Source organism: Acinonyx jubatus, chromosome B3 (assembly GCF_027475565.1).
Source record: "Acinonyx jubatus isolate Ajub_Pintada_27869175 chromosome B3, VMU_Ajub_asm_v1.0, whole genome shotgun sequence".
NCBI lineage: Eukaryota > Metazoa > Chordata > Mammalia > Carnivora > Felidae > Acinonyx > Acinonyx jubatus.
In genome coordinates, this window is record NC_069386.1 from 48028064 (window position 1) to 48047579 (window position 19516).

A 19516-nucleotide genomic window follows, 5' to 3' on the forward strand; every position below is an offset into this window, starting at 1 on the left:
CTGTCAATCCCATCATCCTACGGTCACTTCCAGTCTGTCTATTCATGCATGCATTCATTCAACAACAATAAAATTTTGAACACTTGCCAGCCATTGTCAGGTACCAGAGGATACAGTAGTGAAGTGGATAAAATTCCTGTCTGCATGGAGCTTACATTCCAGCTGGGGGGAGGGGATGGTGAGTTTCTCCTTAGATGTACCTTCTGTACAAAATTTTCCTCAGCCTATCCTAGTTTGGATCTTCTAATTACGAATTTTCCTCAAAACTTACTAGAGAAAGGGTAAATTTTGTCTCCTGCACATACCATATCTTGTCTTTTAAAGCTGAATCTGTGGCGATGGTGCTTGTCCATGATGCAGCTGTTAAGACTATACATTAGCTTCATGTTTACACCTTCTTTCTGAAATTCTTTGTGCAGTTGAGTGCCTTTTAGGGGTCTTGTCTCAAAAGGATGAGACTCCTTTTGTTTGCGGTTAGCTCTCATGATTAATGAGTGCTTTTCAGTGATTATGACATCAAAATAAACCCAGTGTCTCACTGACTGAAGATCAAAGCCTGCGCCTACAGATTCTCCTTAGTAGGATAACTGTAAAACCTAACAACGAACAGGGACAACAGTTTTGTAAAAGTCAAAGAACGTCACAACTAGATGAGACGTTAGAGATGCAGCCCCACCGCCTTTTAAAGATCATACGTCTGAGACTCAGAGAGGTTGCCTAGGTTGCCTCAGGTCACACAGCCCAACCGATGGATGTGGAATCAGTGACCAAATCCAAAGTACAATCACACTAGGACTCCTTCTCCTAAAATGTAACGTCTAAATCAGGTCCAGCCTTCTCACCGCTCCTACCCACCCTCCTTGACTGTATGAAATTCCTCAACGCTCTTTCTTGAAGAGCCAAGTCATTAAAACTTGAAGTTGGGGCATTCAACAAACAGGTGTCCAGACCACGGACACGGAGTCGGGGAATGTGGGTCTCCACAAGCCGGCCGAGAACTCTCCAGCTCCCGCTTATAAAGTTTTCTCGGATCGTACGTTCCTCTTTCAGATCCCTGGCTGCGAGGCCAAGATGCCCGCTGTGGCCTCCGACGAAGTTCGGAGATGCCATTTCCTCGCAGAAGCCCGGCCGGGGCGCGCCGGCCGCAGAGCCGGGCGTCCTCGGGCCTGGCGGGCGACAGGGGAGGCCAGGCGCGGGGCTGGGCGGGGCGGCCCCTCGGCGCGCGACTGCCCGCCCCGGCTGCGAGGACCGCGGGCTCGCGAGTCCCGGCGCGGAGCGAGAGGCGCGCGCGGGCCGTGGGGGCTGGGCCGAGGCGGAGCGCGAGACGGCGGTGGCGGCAGGCGCCGCGGGACCAGGCAGCGGCCCCCGCCCCCCGAAGTCCGTCCCCGCGCGGGGCTGGGGAGCTCAGGGCGGGGAAGCCGCGGGGCCGCGCCACGTCCCTCGCCCGCCCCAGAGCGGGTTTTGCAGGCGTCTCCAGGCTGGGGGCTTTTGTGTCTGCGACTCGGGAGCGGCGAGAGCGCAGACCTCCTCCTCAGAGGGCGCTGTGAGTGAGCCGCCAGGGCCCGGCCGCCCGCCTCCTGCCTCCCCTGTCAGCGGCTCCCGAGGCGGCGGCGGCGGCGAAGAAGAAGGAGTGGGAGGAGGCGGCGGCGGCGCACTCGTCCTCCGCACATGCCGGCCCCGGGCGGGGGGCCGCCCCCAGGCCGCGCTCCCGGCCGCCGCCGCTGAGCCCCGCCAGCCCCCGCACGCCGCCCGGCCGCCCGGAGGCCTCGTCTTCCTCCCAAACTTTGCAAAGTCGGCCAGCGTCCCCGCCGCCCTCGGCCGCGCCTCGGCTCGGAGGCTCGCGTCTCAGCCGCAGCGGCCCCGCGAGGAGGAGGAGGAGCCGCCGCCGCAGCATCAAAGAGACCGAATTCCCGCGGCCTGGGGGGGAGTCATGCTTTGCGGTCTGTAATGTCAGCAGAACAGGAGAAGGATCCCATTTCGCTGAAGAGAGTTCGAGGTAACCGGGAAGGGCGCGGGATTGGGGGAACCGGGGTGAGTGCGGTGCGCGGGGGCCGCGTGCCGGGCCGCTGGGAGGCCACGGGGCTCTGTCCGGGCCTAACTCCGCGCCGCCCGCGTCCCGCCTGAGCCCCGGGGCCGAGGCTGCGGTTCCGGGCGCTCAGCCCCCGCGCCCGCTCGCCCCTAGACACCCGCGCGGAGCCCTCGCCTCCTCGACTTTGTGTTAGGCGGCAGTTGAAGCCGCACTCAGCATCCCTCCGTACCCCGCTCTCCTACCTCAGCTCATTCGCAAGACAGCACAATAGGCACCTCGAAGGGTGAGAAAGAAACCACCCCCTGGCAGAGACCACGGACGATGCCCACCCCCCAAAAAGTAAGTTAGACTGCTCAAGAGTTGACGCTTTGAGGAAGGTGTACCGGGCCTTCGCGTCTCTCCCAGCCCCCCTTCCCACCCTCATAGGCAACAAATATACAGCTTATTTTTCTTGGGTTTAAGAGGAGACACTATATAAATTCAAAAGGCATTTTCTTTATTGGCTTATGGGTAAGAATCGAATCACCTAAAATCAATTTTATACGTGATTGGTTTGCTTCTTCCTTGCACCCTAGTTAGGAAATTTTGTGCTGCCTTACTATCTGAGAGAAATCGGAGGGAACGCTGTACCAGACAAAAGATAATGCGTGTAAGTTCACAGATGCCAAATGCCGGAGGGAAATTTGGGGGATATCCTGCAGCTCTGATTTCCAGTTCAAAATAGGGTTAAGGCTGAAAGTCCCAAAGTTGAAATAGCCCTGTTTGTTCATTAAGCAAATATTTATTGAACACGTACTGTGTGCTATGCTCTGTTCTTGGCACTGGGGTGCAACAGTGAACAAAGCAAAAAGAGTCTTCACCCAGCCGGGGCTCACACACTTGTGGGGTAAACCGATGATAAACAAAAGATAGAGATATAGAATACCACATAGTAAGTGCTGTGGAGAAAAACAAAGCAGGTAAAGTGGTTAGAAAATCCATATGAGGATGGAGAGGTATCAATTATGTGTAAGAGGACTCATGTGGAAGGTGATGTTTGAACCAGGACCCAAAGGAAGTAATAAACCAGAGCCGTATGGATATGTGTGGCAAGAGCAGTCTCAGCAAAAAGAACAGCAAGTGCAAAGGCCCTGGGTCTGGAATTTGCCTCGTGTATTCAAGCAACCGCAAAGAAGTTATGGTAACTGGCAGAGAGTGAGCAAAGGGTGAATAGTATGAGCTGAGCAGAAAGGGTGATAAGAGTGATCTGACTTCTGTTTTCAACAGGTTTCTCTGGCTGCTCTGTGGAGAATAGACTGTAGAGAACAAGGGCTGAAGCAGGGAAGCTAGTTAGGAGGCTATTGTAATAGTCCTTTCATCCAAACAGGTTAAAGTGCTTTATAAATCAGTGCTTTATAAAGTAGTAAGGTAAATTTTGCAGTTGACTTAAGTGATGTAGAGATCAAGAACCACAGTCATTCATCTATGTTTTTGTTCCATGCGACTAGAGATTAAACATCTAGAACTGGATTGTGACACAGTGCCAATGTGGTATCCAAAATACATCACTCGAATATTTAGGTAGAGATTGATTTTCTTAGCCATTTAAGCAAAAATGTAATTTAAAGCAGAGTATTGTTTTTAAGGCCTAATAAGCACATTCTTTCATTGAGTGAAGGTTTTCTATTTCAGCTTTCTTTTCTGTTTGTGGTTTTGAGTGGCCAAACACTTTAAGGAATAGACCTTTCTGAGATACAATTATTCCTCTGATATTTTTACCATATTATTTTGCCTTTTATTATAAATGACTTTGGGGTTGAAGGAAAAGAAAGAGGGCTCTCAAGTTTATACCTTTGAACTCAATTATCAGTCTTAATCAAATGTAATTTTAAATAAAATGGATGAGTATTTTATTGTGGGTCAAGAACACAGATCCATCTTTATTTTGTTCCAGCTACTGGTTTTAAGTTTGGTGCCTTAGCTGTTGGGAGTTGGCTCAGGTGTCAGCTCAAGAATATGCTGCGAGTTAAGTACCAGAATAAAAGACAAAGCACTTTTTAAAATAAAAAGTCAATATGAGGAGGGATTTTTATAATAAAAATTGTTATTATAGTTGTAGTATAGTTGTAGTATAGTTGTAGTGACTATAACATTCATTTTAAAAACATTTTTGGATTAGTTTATAAAAGGTACCAGAATTTCTACGTGAGCTCTTTTGAAGCCCAGTTCTGCTGAACTTCACTGCCCTGAAACTTTTTGTTGTAATTTATATCCTAAGACTACGTGCAGGATGTGGTCTTTGCAGAACATAAACTGTGAGCAATGCTTCTTAAACTGTTTCCCATCCACTCATATATACAGACAGACTTTTAAATAGTTATGTATTTATTTCATGGGTATTATAAAAAATACAAGATATAGAACTTCTCATTTAGGATAAGGCTAAGATACATACACCAGAGTTTCAGTTTGAAGAAATTATTAAGAAAATAATATGATAGATGGAACTCAGATGTGGCAAAATTATGACAACATAAATGACTAAGGACTTTACAGTATTATATTCTTTAGACCAAAAGTATCATATCCCCTGGGATGCTTATTAAAAATGTGAGTTTTAGGGGGCGCCTGGGTGGCTCAGTCAGTTGAGCATCCAACTTCAGCTCAGGTCATGATCTCAATGGTCCATGAGTTCGAGCCCTGCATCGGGCTCGAGCCTGGAGCCTGCTTCGGATTCTGTGTCTCCTTCTCTCTCTGCACCTCCCCTGCTCACACTCTGTCTCTCTCTCAAAAATAAATGAACATTTAAAAATTTTAATTAAAAAAGTGTAAGTTTTTGGCTCCACAGAATCAGGATTTCAGGGAAATTTTTCTGTATCTTTAACAAGATCCCCTGGTGTTCCTTAGGCCCACTAAGGTTTGAGAATTGCTGCTGTTAGACGTAGATTGAAAAGGTGAATGGACCCGAGGAAGCTGATTTGTGGTCTTCAAACTTGTCCTGATATTTTAATATTAGATTCAGAATTGCTATTTAGTGGCAAAGTGTCTTACTCCTATTTTTTACCAGTTCTTTCCTTCCCCCAGCCCTCAACCCTTGATTATAAGAAAGATCCCCGAAGAGACACACCTAGGTGGCTCAGTTGGTTAAGAGTCTTGATTTTGGCTCAAGTCATCTCACAATTGTTGATGGGATTAGGTTCCTGGGATCGAGCCCCAAGTCCTGCTTGGGCTTCTCTCTTTCCCTCCCTCTCTCTCTGCCCCTCCCCTGCTCATGCTGCTGGCTCTCTCTCAAAAACTAAATAAACAAACTTTAAGAAAAAAAAAAAAAAGAGGGACACCTGGGTGGCTCAGTTGGTTAAGCGTCCAACTTAGGCTCAGGTCATGATCTCACAGCTTGTGGGTTCGAGCCCTACATCAGGCTCTGTGCTGATAGCTCAAAGCCTGGAGCCTGCCTCAGATTCTGTGTCTCCCTCTCTCTTTGTCCCTCCCCTGCTCGTGCTCTCTCACTCTCTCTTTCTCTCTCAATATAAATAAACATAAAGAAAAAAAGTTCCATGAAAATAGGTACAATATCTTGGTTATCTTTCTGTTTCTCCCTTCATTGCTTTCCCTGTAGTAAATACCAAATAAATGAATGAGTGAATACATGAAGTAACTCATATCTTTATGCTTTCTGATTGTCTATAGCTCCTCATAATACTTTACTGCCTTTTTTTCTTAGAATGTTACTTTTAACCAACATTCCCATTATGCAGTGTTCTTAGAACTGTTGGGTGTGGATCTGATCACAACATCCATTCATGTATTCAGCAAATATTTATAGAGCATAGTGCCAGACAGTGGGAATATTAAGAAGGCATAACACTCTCTTCAGGAAATCTTTAGACCAGGATACTGACAAGTAGTAATCAGTTACAAATAACATAAGTACTGTGATCATCTACAGGAAATAAGGGAACATATAACCTACCCTTTTTAAGGAAATCAAGGAATGCCTCCTGGAGAAGAGTTCTAAGAAACAGTGAATATTCCCTTGTGGAAGTTATGTAGAAAGAGCAGCAAAGTAGATGGGTGATTACAAAAAGGTCCAAAAAATCAGCAGTGGTTTTAAGAAGGCACTTTTGAGAGAAAACCACTTGTTAAAGTAGTAAAAATTAAGTGATAAAGATGTGACTTAAGGAAGGTGGTAAACAGAAAGACATAGCCAATAGCTTAGAGAGAAAGTCAAGAGAAAGTGTCTTTTTATTTCCCTTGAAAAAAGGCTTAAGCATATTTGTATACTTAAAGAGGAACCCAATGTAAAGGGAGAGAGAAGAAGCTGAAAGGCAGCAGAAGAGAGGGCAATTCATTAATAAAGCATTCAGTACATGTTTTTAAATATGTATCATGTGCTAGGCACTCAATGTGGGAAGCTGGGGATGAGACAGACAAGACTTCCTTCTCATAAGTCAGGTCTCTGCAGGTGAGAGAAGGGGAATAACATCAGGATTCGAAATAAAGAGTCTTACAGAAAAAAAAAAAAAACAATGAAGAAAGACAAATCTAGAGATGAAGAAGGAAGTTAAGGCATTCATTCCAGATAAAATGTTTTTAACCTGAGTTAGCAGTGACATTGGAGAGGTTAGGATGTGTTTTAGGCTGGGATAATAGCACAGAAATGTCATGAAAGTACAAAAGTAGACTTTACTAAAAAAATGTTGAGTGAATATATGGAGGGTTTGGGTTATGATTGGAGAAGAAACATAACTTATGTACTCACAAAATGGAAGGGAAGAGCCAATGAAAGTCTAAAAGAAAGATTTTGGGGGGATTTTGTTGTTTTGTTTTTTTTAATTGGTACATATAAGGGCCAGGCAGATTATCAGGAAAGTGAGTATGCCCCCGGGATGTTTGTGTACACAGTGGATATACATGGTTTGGAACTGAGGGAAGTGGTCTGAGCCAGAAATAGAGATCTGGAAGTTATCAGTAAACAAGTGAATACTAATTGATGCCTTGGGAATAGATAGCTCACCCGAGAGAGTAAAAAGAGAGAAGAGAAAAGCACTGAGGAAAGCAACTTGGGGAATGCTAATATTTAGGAGACAAAAGGGAAAAATGACCCTGAAAAGCAGAATGTGAAGGAGTAGCCTGAGAGTAGAAGAGAAAAACCGTAAAGATAATATAAAAGGAGTGGATTTATGAGAGGGAGATAAATGAATTTTGTTTTTAACATGTTGATTGAAAGGTATCTATCTGTGAGATGTCCAGTATGCTCTTTCTCCCTCATTCCCTATCTTGGTGAACATCATTTATTCAGTAACCCATCTTCCACTCCCACCCAGCACTGTCCCAAAGTCCTAGAATATCTGTGTCCTTATGGTGTTTTGAATCCACCATCTCTTTGACCTTTCCACAACCACTCCTTTAGTTCAGATTTTATCTCTTTGATTATTATCATAGCAGCTCTCACTGGTTTCCTGGCCTCCTGTTTTGTCCCTCTAAATCCATTTTCCACATCACCACTGGTGATAAATAACTACTACTTACCAAGCAGTTTGTTAACTGGTTTAAATGGATCATCTTACTTAATCCTCTCAATAACCCTTTGAGTTAGATGTTATCATCATTCATAGTTGAGGAACTGATGCTCAGAGAGGTTAAGTAACACGTGATTAAGTAACACATTCAAATTTACCCAGCTAGTAAGTGGCAAAACTAGAGCTGACCTCTAGGGCTAAAAGTCTTACCCACTGTGTTCCATTGCCATAGTGCTCCAAAACACAATTCATGTTACTCTTTTTGTAAAATTATTAATTTTTTTAATGTTTATTTATTTTTGAGACAGGGACAGAGTGTGAGTAGGGGAGGGGCAAAGAGATAGGGAGACACAGAATCTGAAACAGGCTCCAGGCTCTTAGCTGTCAGCACAGAGCCCGACGCGGGGCTCAAACCCACAAACCACAAGATGTTAGACTCAACCGACTGAGCCACGCAGGTGCTCCTGTAAAATTCTTTAGTGGTTCCCCATTGTCTCTGGATAAAAATCCAGCCTTCTTGTATTGACCCTTTTTAATTTGGTCCAGGCCTACCCCTTAATTCTCCAACCTTCATATTCCATGAAATGCTCTCCTGTGCTCCAGGTCTGTAGATGTTGTAATGGTTTCTTTTGCCTTTAAAACTTTCTTTGCACATTCTGTTCCTTCTGCTAGGCTTGCCCACTCTTTTTCCCACCTTTCATAGAATACTCATCCTCAAGGCATCAGCTCTGTTGAGAACTCCCGGATGGGGGCGCCTGGGTGGCTCAGTTGGTTAAGCATCCGACTTCAGCTCAGATCATGATCTCACAGTCTGTGAGTTTGAGCCCTGGGTCAGGCTCTGTGCTGACAGCTCAGAGCCTGGAGCCTGCTTCAGATTCTGTGTCTCCCTCTCTCTCTGCCCCTTCCCCGCTCATGCTCTGTCTCTCTCTGTCTCAAAAATAAATTTAAAAAAACATTTAAAAAATTAAAAAAAAAAAAAAAGAAAATTCCCAGGATGTCTTTCCTGATACTCCTCCTTCAGTCATTATTAGATGGGACTTCCTTATGTTCCTTCAACGTCCTGTGCTCATCTGTATCATAGTATTTATCTCATTACATTTAGTTTCAAAAAAAGGAAGAAAAATTGTTTCTTCTAGATTATGGGATCCTTATAGAGAGCAATTGCTGTTTTTATTTCTACACTTAAATAAACTCAACAGATGTTTCTGAAATCTAATTTGATAAATGTTAACAAAGAGGTTTCAGTAAATTCAGGTAATTTAGTCTTCCTAGTTTGCTTTCCCCAGAGGTGTGGAGGAGTTACCTCTTGGGAAGATGAATAATTCTCTCTTTAACACTCTTATTCCAGGCAACTCAAGGGGTCTAAGTCATCTTTACCTTCAAGGTATCCCTAATGCATGGTCAAGAGTGATTTTGGGTCTCCTTTCCTATTCCCAGTCTCCATAGACATGCTAATAACAATATTGAGAATTAGTACAGCATTTGTCTCTGACTGCTGGGTTTCTTATCCCATTTCTCCTGTTTACTAACTGTGTGGTCCTTGGCAAGTTATTTAAACTCTGTGCATCAGTTCCTGTAAAATGAGAATAACACTGGTTACAGAGTTATTTAAAGGATTTAAATACAGAGTTGTTTAAAGGATTAAATGTGTTAATATACATAAAGCACTTTAAACCTTGCCTGGTTCACTTTTATCTGTTTACTTTTAAAATCAGAACTAGAATATACATTCTAAAATATACATTCTAAAATATAAGTAATGTGATCAGCACTCACTTTTAGGTATATTTCATCAATAAGTAAAAGACTGACAGCATATTTTTTCTTGTTTTGATTGGGAGTGGGTATGAACTCAACAGAAATGAAGGTTTTCTCCCTTTACAGGGAAGACTGAACCAAAAGAAAAATTAAAAAAGCAGAAACCCTTCAGATTTTATAATTTTGCCAAAAAGGACATATACAAACTGTTTATTACATGATTTTTTATGAATATTTGCATTTTTGTTCACCATTTTTCCTGAATTTTTTAACTTAAAAATTTGGTTCACTTTGTTAATAAAATAAGTTTATTATTAGCGGCATTATTGTATAGAGTCAGCTTTGTACACAAATGCCATTTACCCACCCTCCTAAGCTTTACATTTGTTAGCAACTTTAGAACTCATGCACCTCAGTAATAAAAAGATCATTAGTTTGGGGAGAACAGTTGGTACAAGAACCACAAATATTTAAAATCTTAAATCACAGATTTTGAGGGTTTTCAGAATTTAATATTTATTACATGCTCAGGTTAAGATGCCAGGATCTGGGCATCACAAAGGGTATAATGGTACTTTCATTCCAGTCATATAAGGCTATTTCACCAAATGCATGAGAAAGTCTTATAATACTATTTTCACATCTTAATTCCTAATATTGTCATTCCATGGTAGAGACTAGTATTACAGAAGTACATGTTGCAGGTGAAGGTAAAGCTGTTAGCTGAGATGTTCACATCCATAGTAAATGATAGAATAAACTGATATTACATCCCAGACTTCTTTGCTGTTATGAAAAACTGATATTGTCCACTGAATGTGTTGATAATGCTGGATATTAGATATTTTGATAGGTTGTTAAATACTGTAGAAATTGAAGTGAAGTGAGCTTATGGTATAGTTTAGTCTAAAGGAAAGCAAAATGGGGGCACCTCGGTGGCTCAGTCGGTTAAGTGTCTGACTCTTGGTTTCTCTTCAGATCATGATCTCATGGTTCATGGGTTCAAGCCCCCCCAGTCAGGCTCCATGTTGATGTTCTGGAGCCTGCTTGGGATTCTCTCTCTCTTTTTTTCCCTGACCCTCCCCTGCTCTCTCTCTCTCTCTCTCTCAAAAATAAATAAACTTAAAAAAATAAAGGAAAGCAAAATGAAAACTAGTATTTGAGGGTCCCCATGTGCCAGGCATTGTGTTAAACACTGCCTTAGTTCAAGCTGCTGTAACATAATACCATAGACTGAGTGGCTTATAAACAATAGCAATTTATTTGGCACAATTCTGGAGGCTAGAAAGTCCAAGATCAACGTGCCAGCAGATTCTGTATCTGGTGAGGGCCTATTTCCTGGGCAGTCTTCTCATTGTGTTATAACATGTAAGGACCAAAGGAGCTCTTTGAGGTCTATTTCATAAGGACATTAATTCCATTCATCCTAGAGGGCAGAGGTTCTGCCCTCATGACCTAATCACCTTCCAAAGGCCCCACCACCAAGTACCATCAAAGTGGGGATTAGGATTTCAAAATGTAAATTTTGGGAAGGACAGACTTGGTTTGTGTCATTTAATCAGCATAGTATATGTACTTAAACCAATATACACATATATTAGAATGCATTCTTATTTGAATTACTCTTGAAGCAAATCTGTTTTTGAAGGAAAAAATTATAAAATACGTAAAAAACATTTTTGAAGTATAGTTGGCAACAGTGTTAGATTAGTTTCAGGTGTACAGCATAGTAATTTGACAGCTGTATACATTATACTGTGTTTACCACAAGTATAGCTATCTTCTGTCACCATACAATGCTATTACGATATTTTTTCTTGTATTCCCTATGCTGTAACTTCATCCCCCTTATTCATTCCATAACTAGAAGCCTGTATCTCCCACTCCCATTCATCCACTTTTCCTTTCCCCCCATCCCCTTCCCCTCTGCCAACCACGAGTTCTCTGTATTTGTGGGTCTGTTTCTGCTTTTATTGTTTGTTTGTTTTCTTAAATTCCACATACAAATGAAATCACGTGGTATTTGCCTTTTTCTGTCAGGCTTATGTCACTTATCATAAAGCCCTCTAGGTCCATAGAAATAATGTGGTTATTTGCCCTTTTCTGTCTGGCTTATTTCATTTAGCATAAAGCCCTCTAGGTCCATATGTGCTGTCCTAAATGGCAAGCTCTCATTCTTTTTTATTGCTGAGTAATATTCCACTGTGTGCGCACATGTGTGTTTGTATCCCATCTTCTTTATCCGTTCCTCCAGCATTAGACACTTAAGTTGCTTCCATATCTTGGTAAATAATGCTGCAATAAACCTAGGGGTGCATATGTCTTTTAGAATGTTGTTTGTTTTCTTTGAGTAAACATTCAGTAGTGGAATTACTGGATCCTGTGGTATTTCTATTTTTAAATATTTGAGAAACCTCCGTAGTGTTTTCCACAGTGGCTGCACCAATTTGCACAGCCACTAGCAGGGCCCAAGAGTTCTTTTTTTCTCCACATCCTCACTGGCACTTATTATTTCTTGTCTCTTTGATATTAACCATTCTGACAAGTGTAAGGTGGTATCTCATTGTGGTTTTGATTTGCAGTTTTCTGATTAATAGTGATGTAGAGCATCTTTTCATGGTCTGTTGGCCGTCTGTATGTCTCCTCTGAAAAAACATTTTTGTATTCTGCCCATTTTTTAATTGGGTTATTTGGTTTAATAGTGTTGAGTTGTATAAGTGTTTTATATATTTTAGATATTGAACCCTTATGAAATAAATCATTATATATATCTTCTCCCATTCAGCAGGGTTTCTTTTCCTTTTGTTGATAGTTTCCTGCACTGTGCAAAAGCTTTTTTGTGTGTTAAGTCCCAATAGTTTATTCTTGCTTTTGTTTCCCTTGCTTTAGGAGACATATCTAGAAAAATGTTGCTGTGGCTGCAGAGAAATTGCTGCCTATTTTCTTTTAGGAGTTTTGTAGGTTTAGGTCTCACATTTAGGTCTTTAATCCATTTTAAGTTAGTTTTTGTGTATAGTGTGAGAAAGTGGTCCCATTTCATTATTTTTCATGTAGCTGTGCAGTTTTCCCAGCCCTATTTATTGAACAGTCTATCGTTTTGCCATTATGTATTCTTATGTCCTGTGTAGATTAATTGGCCCTATTAGCGTGGGTTTATTTCTAGGCTATTTTGTTCTTTTGATCTATGTGTCTATTTTGGTGCCAGTACCATATTGTTTTTATTACTACAGCTATTGTGGTTTAGCTTGAAATCTGGGATTATGATACCTCCAGCTTTGTTCTTACTCAAGATTGCTCAGCTCTTTGGGGTCTTTTGTGATTCCATACAAACTTTGGAATTATTCTAGTTCTCTGAAAAATGAATGCTATTAGCATTTGATAGGGATTGCATTGAATCTGTTGATGGCTTTGGGCAGTATGGACATTGTAACAATGTTAAGCCTTCATTCCATGAGCATGGAATATCTTTCCAATTGTTTGTGTCATCTTCAATTTTTTTCAACAGTGTTTTCATAGTTTGCAGAGTAAAGGTCTTTCGCCTCCTTGATTAAATCTACTCCTGGTGTTTTACTCTTTTTGGTATAATTATAAATGGAATTGTTTTCTTCATTTCTCTTTCTGCTAAATTGTTACTAGTTTATAGGAACACAACTGATTTCTGAGTGTTAATTTTGTATCTTGCAACTTTACTGAATTCATCTATTACTTCGAATAGTTTTTTGGTGGTCTTTCAAGGTTTTCTATGTATAGTATCACATGTTTTCTGCAAATAGTGATGGTGTAACTTCTTCCTTACCAGTTTGGATGCCTTTTATGTCTTTTTCTTGTCTGGCTGCTATGGCTGGGACGTCCAGTACAATGGTGAATAAAAGCACTGAGCATGGACATCCCTGTCTTTTTCCTGATCTTAGAGGAAAAGCTCTCAGTTTTTCACCTTTGAGTATGATGTTAGCTTTGGGTTTGTTATGTGTGGTCTTTATTATTTTGAGGTATGTTCCCTCTAAACCCACTTTGTTGAAGGTTTTTATCATGAACAAATGTTGAATTTTGTCAAATGTTGTTTCTGCATCTGTTGAGATGATCATGTGGTTTTTACCCTTCATTTTGTTAGTGTGGTGTATCATGTTGATTGCTTTGCAGATGTTGAACCATCTTTGCATCCCCAGAACAAATCCCAGTTGATGGTGGTAAGTGATCCTTTTAATGTATTTGAATGCAGTTTACTAATATTTTGCATCTGTGTTCATTGGTGATATTGGTCTGCAGTTGTTTCTTGGTTTCTTTAGTAGTGTGTTTGGTGTTGGTGTCAGGATGATGCTGGACTTTTAGAATGTATTTGGAAACTGTCCTTCTTCTATTTTTTGGAATAGTGTGAGGAGAACAGGTGTTAACTCTTCTGTAAGTATGTGGTAGAATTCATCTGTGAATTCATCTGGTCCTGGTCTTTGTGTTTTGGGAGTTTTTTGATTACCAATTCAATTTCATTGTTAATAACTGGTATGTGTTCAGATTTTCTGTTTCTTTTGATTCAGTTTTGGAAGATTGGAAGTTTCTGGAAACATCTATTTCTTCTAGGTTGTCCAGCTTGTTGGCATATCATTTTTTGTAGTAGTCTCTTATAATTCCTTATATTTCTGTGGTATTGGTTGTTACTTCTCCTCTTTCATTTCTGATTTTGTTTATTTGGATGTTCTCTTTTTTGTTTGTTTGTTTTTGGGGTTTGTTTTTTTGTTTTGTTTTTGATGAGTCTAGCTAAAGTTTTGTAAGCTTTATGTTTTCAGAGAACCAGCTCTAGGTTTCATTGATCTTTCCTTTTGGCCTCCATTTCATTTTTATTTCCATTCTGATCTTTATTACTTCATTCCTTGTACTAAGTTTGGGATTTGTTTGTTCTTCTCTTTTCAGTCTCTTTGGTTATAAGGTTAGATTGTTTATTTGAGATTTTCCTTATTTCTTGAGGTAGGCCTGTATCCATATAAATTTCTTTTCTTAGAACTGCTCTTGCTGTGTCCCCAGGATTTTGGATCATTATGTTTTCATTTCCATTGGGCTCCATGTATTTTTTATTTCCTCTTTGATTTCTTCATTGACCCATTAGTTGTTTAGTAGCATGTTGTTTAGCTGCCACATGTTTGTGCTTTTTCCAGTTATTTTTTTCCTTGTAATTGATACCTAGTTTCATACTGTCGTTGAAAATGATACTTGATATGATTTCAGTCTTCTTAAATTTATTGAGACTTGTTTTGTGGCCTAATATGTGACCTATTCTCGTGAATGTTCCCTGTACCCTGAAAAGAATGTGTGTTCTGTTATTTTGGATGGAATGTTTTGTATATATCTTTAAGTCCATCTGGTCTAATGTATTGTTCAAAGACACTGTTTTCTTATTAATTTTCTGCCTTGATGATCTATCCATTGATACAAGTGGGGTATTAAAGTCCCCTACTATTATTATATTACTGTCAGTTTATCCCTTTTAATATTTGTCTTATTTAGGTGCTCTAATATTGGGCGCATAGATATTTGCAGTTATCATTTATCATGCAATTTGTCATTAGTCCTTTGTCATTATGTAATGCCCCTCTTTGTTCTTTGTTACAGTCTTTGTCTTAAAGTCTGTTTTTTGTTTATTTGTTTTGCTTTCATTTGCTTGGAATATTAATTTTCTATCCCTTCACTTTCAATCTGTATGTATCTTTAGGTCTGAAATGAGTCTTTTGTAGGCAGCATATAGAAGGGTCTTGTTTTTTAAATCCACTCCATTATCCTGTGTCTTTTTGTTGGAGTATTTAGACCATTTACATACAGTTTTGTAAGTATATACTTACTACCATTTTGTTAATTGTTTTCTGGTTGTTTGTGTAGTTTTTTTTATTCCTTTTTCTCTTGCTCTTTCCTTGTGATGAGAACTTTCTTCAGTGTCATACTTGGCTTTCTTTCTCTTTATTTTTTGTTTATCTATTATAGGTTTTTGGTTTGTGGTTACCATGAGGTCCGTAAATAACATCCTAAGAATATAGTAGTCTATAATAATTTCATGGTCAGTTAAATACAAACACATTTTTAAAATTTTTTTAATTTTTTTTAATTTTTTTTTTAACGTTTATTTATTTTTGAGACAGAGAGAGACAGAGCATGAACGGGTGAGGGTCAGAGAGAGAGAGACACACACAGAATCCGAAACAGGCTCCAGGCTCCGAGCTGTCAGCACAGAGCCCGACGCGGGGCTCGAACTCATGGACCATGAGATCAGGACCTGAGCCAAAGTCAGACGCCCAACCAACCGAGCCACCCAGATGCCTTGAATACAAACACATTTTATAAAAGAACTTCATTTTTATTCCCCCCTCCCCATTTTACGTATATGTTTTTATATTTTACATCTTTTTATTCTGTGAGTCCTCTTAACTAATTAAGATACTATTGATTTTACTACTTTAACGTCTTTTAGAAGGCTAGTTTAGTGGTGATCAACTCCTTTAACTTTTGTTTGTCTCTCCTTCAATTCTGAATGATAGTCTTGCTGGCTAGAGTATTCTTGGTTGTAGGTTTTTTTCCTTTCAGTACTTTGAATATATCATGCCACTGTCTTCTAGCATGCAAAATTTCTGCTGAAAAATCAGCTGATAGCTTGTGGTATTTCCTTTGTGTGTAACCATTTTCACTTCTATTGCTGCTTTTAAAATTCTCTATCTTTAACCTTTGACATTTTAATTATTATATGTCATTGTGTGGATCTCCTTGGGTTTATCTTGTTAAGCATTCTGTATGATTCCTGAACCTGGATGCCTGTTTCCTTCCCCAGTTTAGGGAAGTTTTCAACTCTTATTTCTTCAAATAAGCTTTCTGCCCTTTTTCTCTCTCTTCTCCTTTGGGGACCCCTATAATGCACATGTTTGTTCACTTGATGTTGCCCAAGAGATCCTTTAACCTATCTTCATTTTTTGTTTGTTTGTTTTTTCTTTTTGCTATTCATCTTAGGTGCTTTCCATTAACCTGTCTTCTAGATTACTGATCCATTCTTCTGCATCCTCTACTGTTGATTCCCTCTAGTTTTTGTAGTCTTCGACTCTGATTTTTTTTTTTTTTGTATTTTCTGTCTCTGTTGAAGCCCTCACTGAGTTCTTCCACTCTTCTCTCCAGTCCAGTGAGCATTTTTATGACCATTACTTTGAACTCTTTATGAGGCATATTGCTTATCTCCAGTTACAAATGGATTTCATATAAAAAAAATCTTTAATTTGTAAAATCTTTAGATGGGGAAAAAAGTTCCTTGTTTAACAGATTAGACTCTCCTGTAAGACTATGAAAGGACATATAACTTCAACTTCCAGCTCTAAAAAAAAAGGTTAAAGGGTAAAAAGAGGTAAGAGAATTATTCTGCTTGAGATTAAGTGGCATAATGTAATAATATCTAAAGAGAGAAAATTCCTTAGCTTTCTTAAAATTAGAGAGGCTTCTTGTTCTATTTTCGTCATCATCCTCCCACAGTCTGTTCCCCTTGTGCATTCAGAGTTTACTGGGCAGGTAGGAGTTAAGAGATGAGATAAAGAAATTCAGGTATTAACAAATTAAAAGTATCACAGTAGCTGGTGTTAATAATATGCTTTGGCAGTTCCCATTTTCTTGGTTCTCTACCCCACAGTTCTCAGCTCCTGACTGAATAGTCATGGTTTACCTTGCAGAATTAGCAGCAGCAAATATGTAGAGCAGCTAGAGAAAAGTTGTGGTACCAAAAGCTCTCAGGGTAACGTAAGTGACTAGCTTAATAACCACCACTTTCCTGTAACCTGGATTCTAACCTTTCACTTTATTTTTAAAGAGAATCATGGAAGTTCTTGGTAGCTTGTATTCTAATTAGCCCTGATGACTATGAATCTGATCTAACATAATGATTACTCCTAGAGAAGAACCATCAGTATTACAGGTAGCAGCAAGAAGGACCTGGGTAATGCCAAGAGTCAGAACCATTGAAAGTGTTATGTAGTTAACTCTTTAGATGAATAATAAATGGAGCAACAGACACCAATGGGAACTTGAAGATTTGCTTTATGGAGGGAAATGTTAGAAAAAGTCAGTTTCTAAAAAGAATTTTAGTTCATTTTACTCACAGATTAATTGAAAATAGTAAGTTTATTTAAATGACTGCCAATGTCAGAGCCTTTCCCTACAGTGAACATAAGCAATTATTACTAAATTTTTGGAAAGTGAACAAAGATGGTAGATACCATTAAGAGTACATTTTTCCCATCTTTAAATTACAGCATTTTAATTTTAAAATTATAATTATTTAGTATTAATGCTGTGAGTGCTATTTTATATTCTAGATTGGAGATTAGAGATTTATTAGTAATTGTTTTTATTTTTAGGAATTACATTTTTCTATTTATATTTTTGTTATAATGAAATAACCATGACATATTAGGAGGTGTAGGACTTTGATGTTTGGAACCTTTGTTTATTTATATAACCACTTTATTATTTGGCCTCTAAAATCATTGCTAATTCTTTTCCCCTACCAAACTCATCAAAATTTCTAGGTATTCAGATTTGAGAACAACACATTTCCCTGCTCAGCATGTCAGTATATACTGTTAAAGAAAAGTGAATACAGTTTGTTAATATGTAATCATCAGTTCATTTTATATAGGTTACTGAATAAGTTATAAGTTAGTAATAGATTCAGTCATTCCTGAACCATCAGATTTTGAATCAATGACTTTGAGGGGTAGACTGGATCTCACTATTAGTTCTTTACATACCATCTAATGAAATGGGATTACTATCACATCAAAGAATTTAAAAATAGGTGTTCCTTTAGTTTGAACCACAAGTTTTCATTTTTGTCTTTTGTGTTCTGCTGAGTAAGACAGTATGTATATAAGATTTTAGGGAGGCAAACTAGTACCTTAGAAGTATATAAATCTAGTTTTATCTAAACAATCAAAAGAAAAATAAATAAATTAGAGTTCCATCAAATTAAAAACATATGTGTGTCAAAGGACACTATCAAAGTGAAAAGACAAGCCACAGATTGGAAGAAAATATTTTTATAAATCTTATAACTGATAAGAGTCTAGTATCCAGAGTATATAAAAAATTCTTACAACTTAACAACAAAAAACATAAATAACCTAACTAAAAAATAGACAAATGACTGGACTAGTCATTTCTTCAAAGAAAAGATATATAGGGGTGCCTGGATGGCTCAGTCGGTTAAGCGTCTGACTTCTTCCTAGGTCATGATCTTGCAATTTGTGAGTTCAAGCCCCACGTCGGGCTCTGTGCTGACAGCTCGGAGCCTGGAGCGTGCTTCAGATTTCTGTGTCCCCCTCTCTCTCTGCTCCTCCCCTGCTCATGCTCTGTGTCTGTCTTTCAAAAATAAATAAATGTAAAAAAAATTTTTTAAAAGAAAAGATATATATATATATATATGTGATCAATAAATACATGAAAAGATGCTCAACTTCATTAGTAATTATGAAAATTAAAACCACAATGAGATACTAGTTTATGCTCACTAGAATGACAGTACTTAAAAAAACAACAGGAAATAAGTGTTGGGGAGGATGTGAAGAAATTGGAACCCTCAGACTTACCTGGGAATATATAATATTGCAGCCACTATGGAAAACAGTTGGGCAGTTCTCAAAACATTAGACTTGGAGATACCATATAGCCCAGTGATTCAATTACTAGCTATATACCCCAGATAATTGAAAACATGTTCATATAAAAAAAAAACAAACAAACAAACTTGTACATAAATATTCAGCAGCATTATTCTTAGTAACCAAAAAGTAGAAACAGCCCAGAATGCACTGTCTGCCCTTGGAAGCTACTGATGATTTACAGAATTTTGAGAATTCTTACTAATAACCCCAAGTCTGGGGAGAAGCAAATTCAGTGAGTACTCTTATCTTCTCATTCTTTTCAGTAAGGAAAAAATGAGTAAAACAAAAAGTTTTTTGTTTTTTTTTTTGTTTTGTTTTGTTTGTTTTTTTTTTAAAAAGGACTAATCTCTGGTACAAGTCTCCAGGAATACACTGAATCAGAGAACACAGGGAAACCATCCCATGTGAATGGGTTACTCTACCGCCCAACTAGGTAGATGTGCACTTAACAAAAAGTCAGAATTAAGAACCTGGATGTTCCAAGGAAACACAACAGGTTAATCTTACTAATATAGGCAAGCATTCTAAAAAGATATTAGTATGTTCAGTCATATAAA

General features: G+C 39.1%; 1 protein-coding gene across 4 annotated transcripts in view; it reads left to right on the top strand.

Moving 5' to 3' along the window:
- The first annotated feature begins 625 nt into the window (after positions 1-625).
- The window catches only part of PYGO1 (pygopus family PHD finger 1), a 31897-nt gene continuing 13006 nt past the window's right edge, over positions 626-19516 (top strand). The window contains exons 1-3 of one of the 4 annotated variants that reach the window (XM_027067308.2): positions 626-1996; positions 2277-2368; positions 2605-2678. In XM_027067308.2, the coding sequence (XP_026923109.1) occupies positions 971-1948 (978 nt within the window). In that variant the 5' untranslated portion in view covers positions 626-970 and the 3' untranslated portion in view covers positions 1949-1996; positions 2277-2368; positions 2605-2678. The remainder of the gene's footprint in view (positions 1997-2276; positions 2369-2604; positions 2679-19516) is intronic. The other 3 variants (XM_027067309.2, XM_027067307.2, XM_027067305.2) reach the window with 3 other exon arrangements.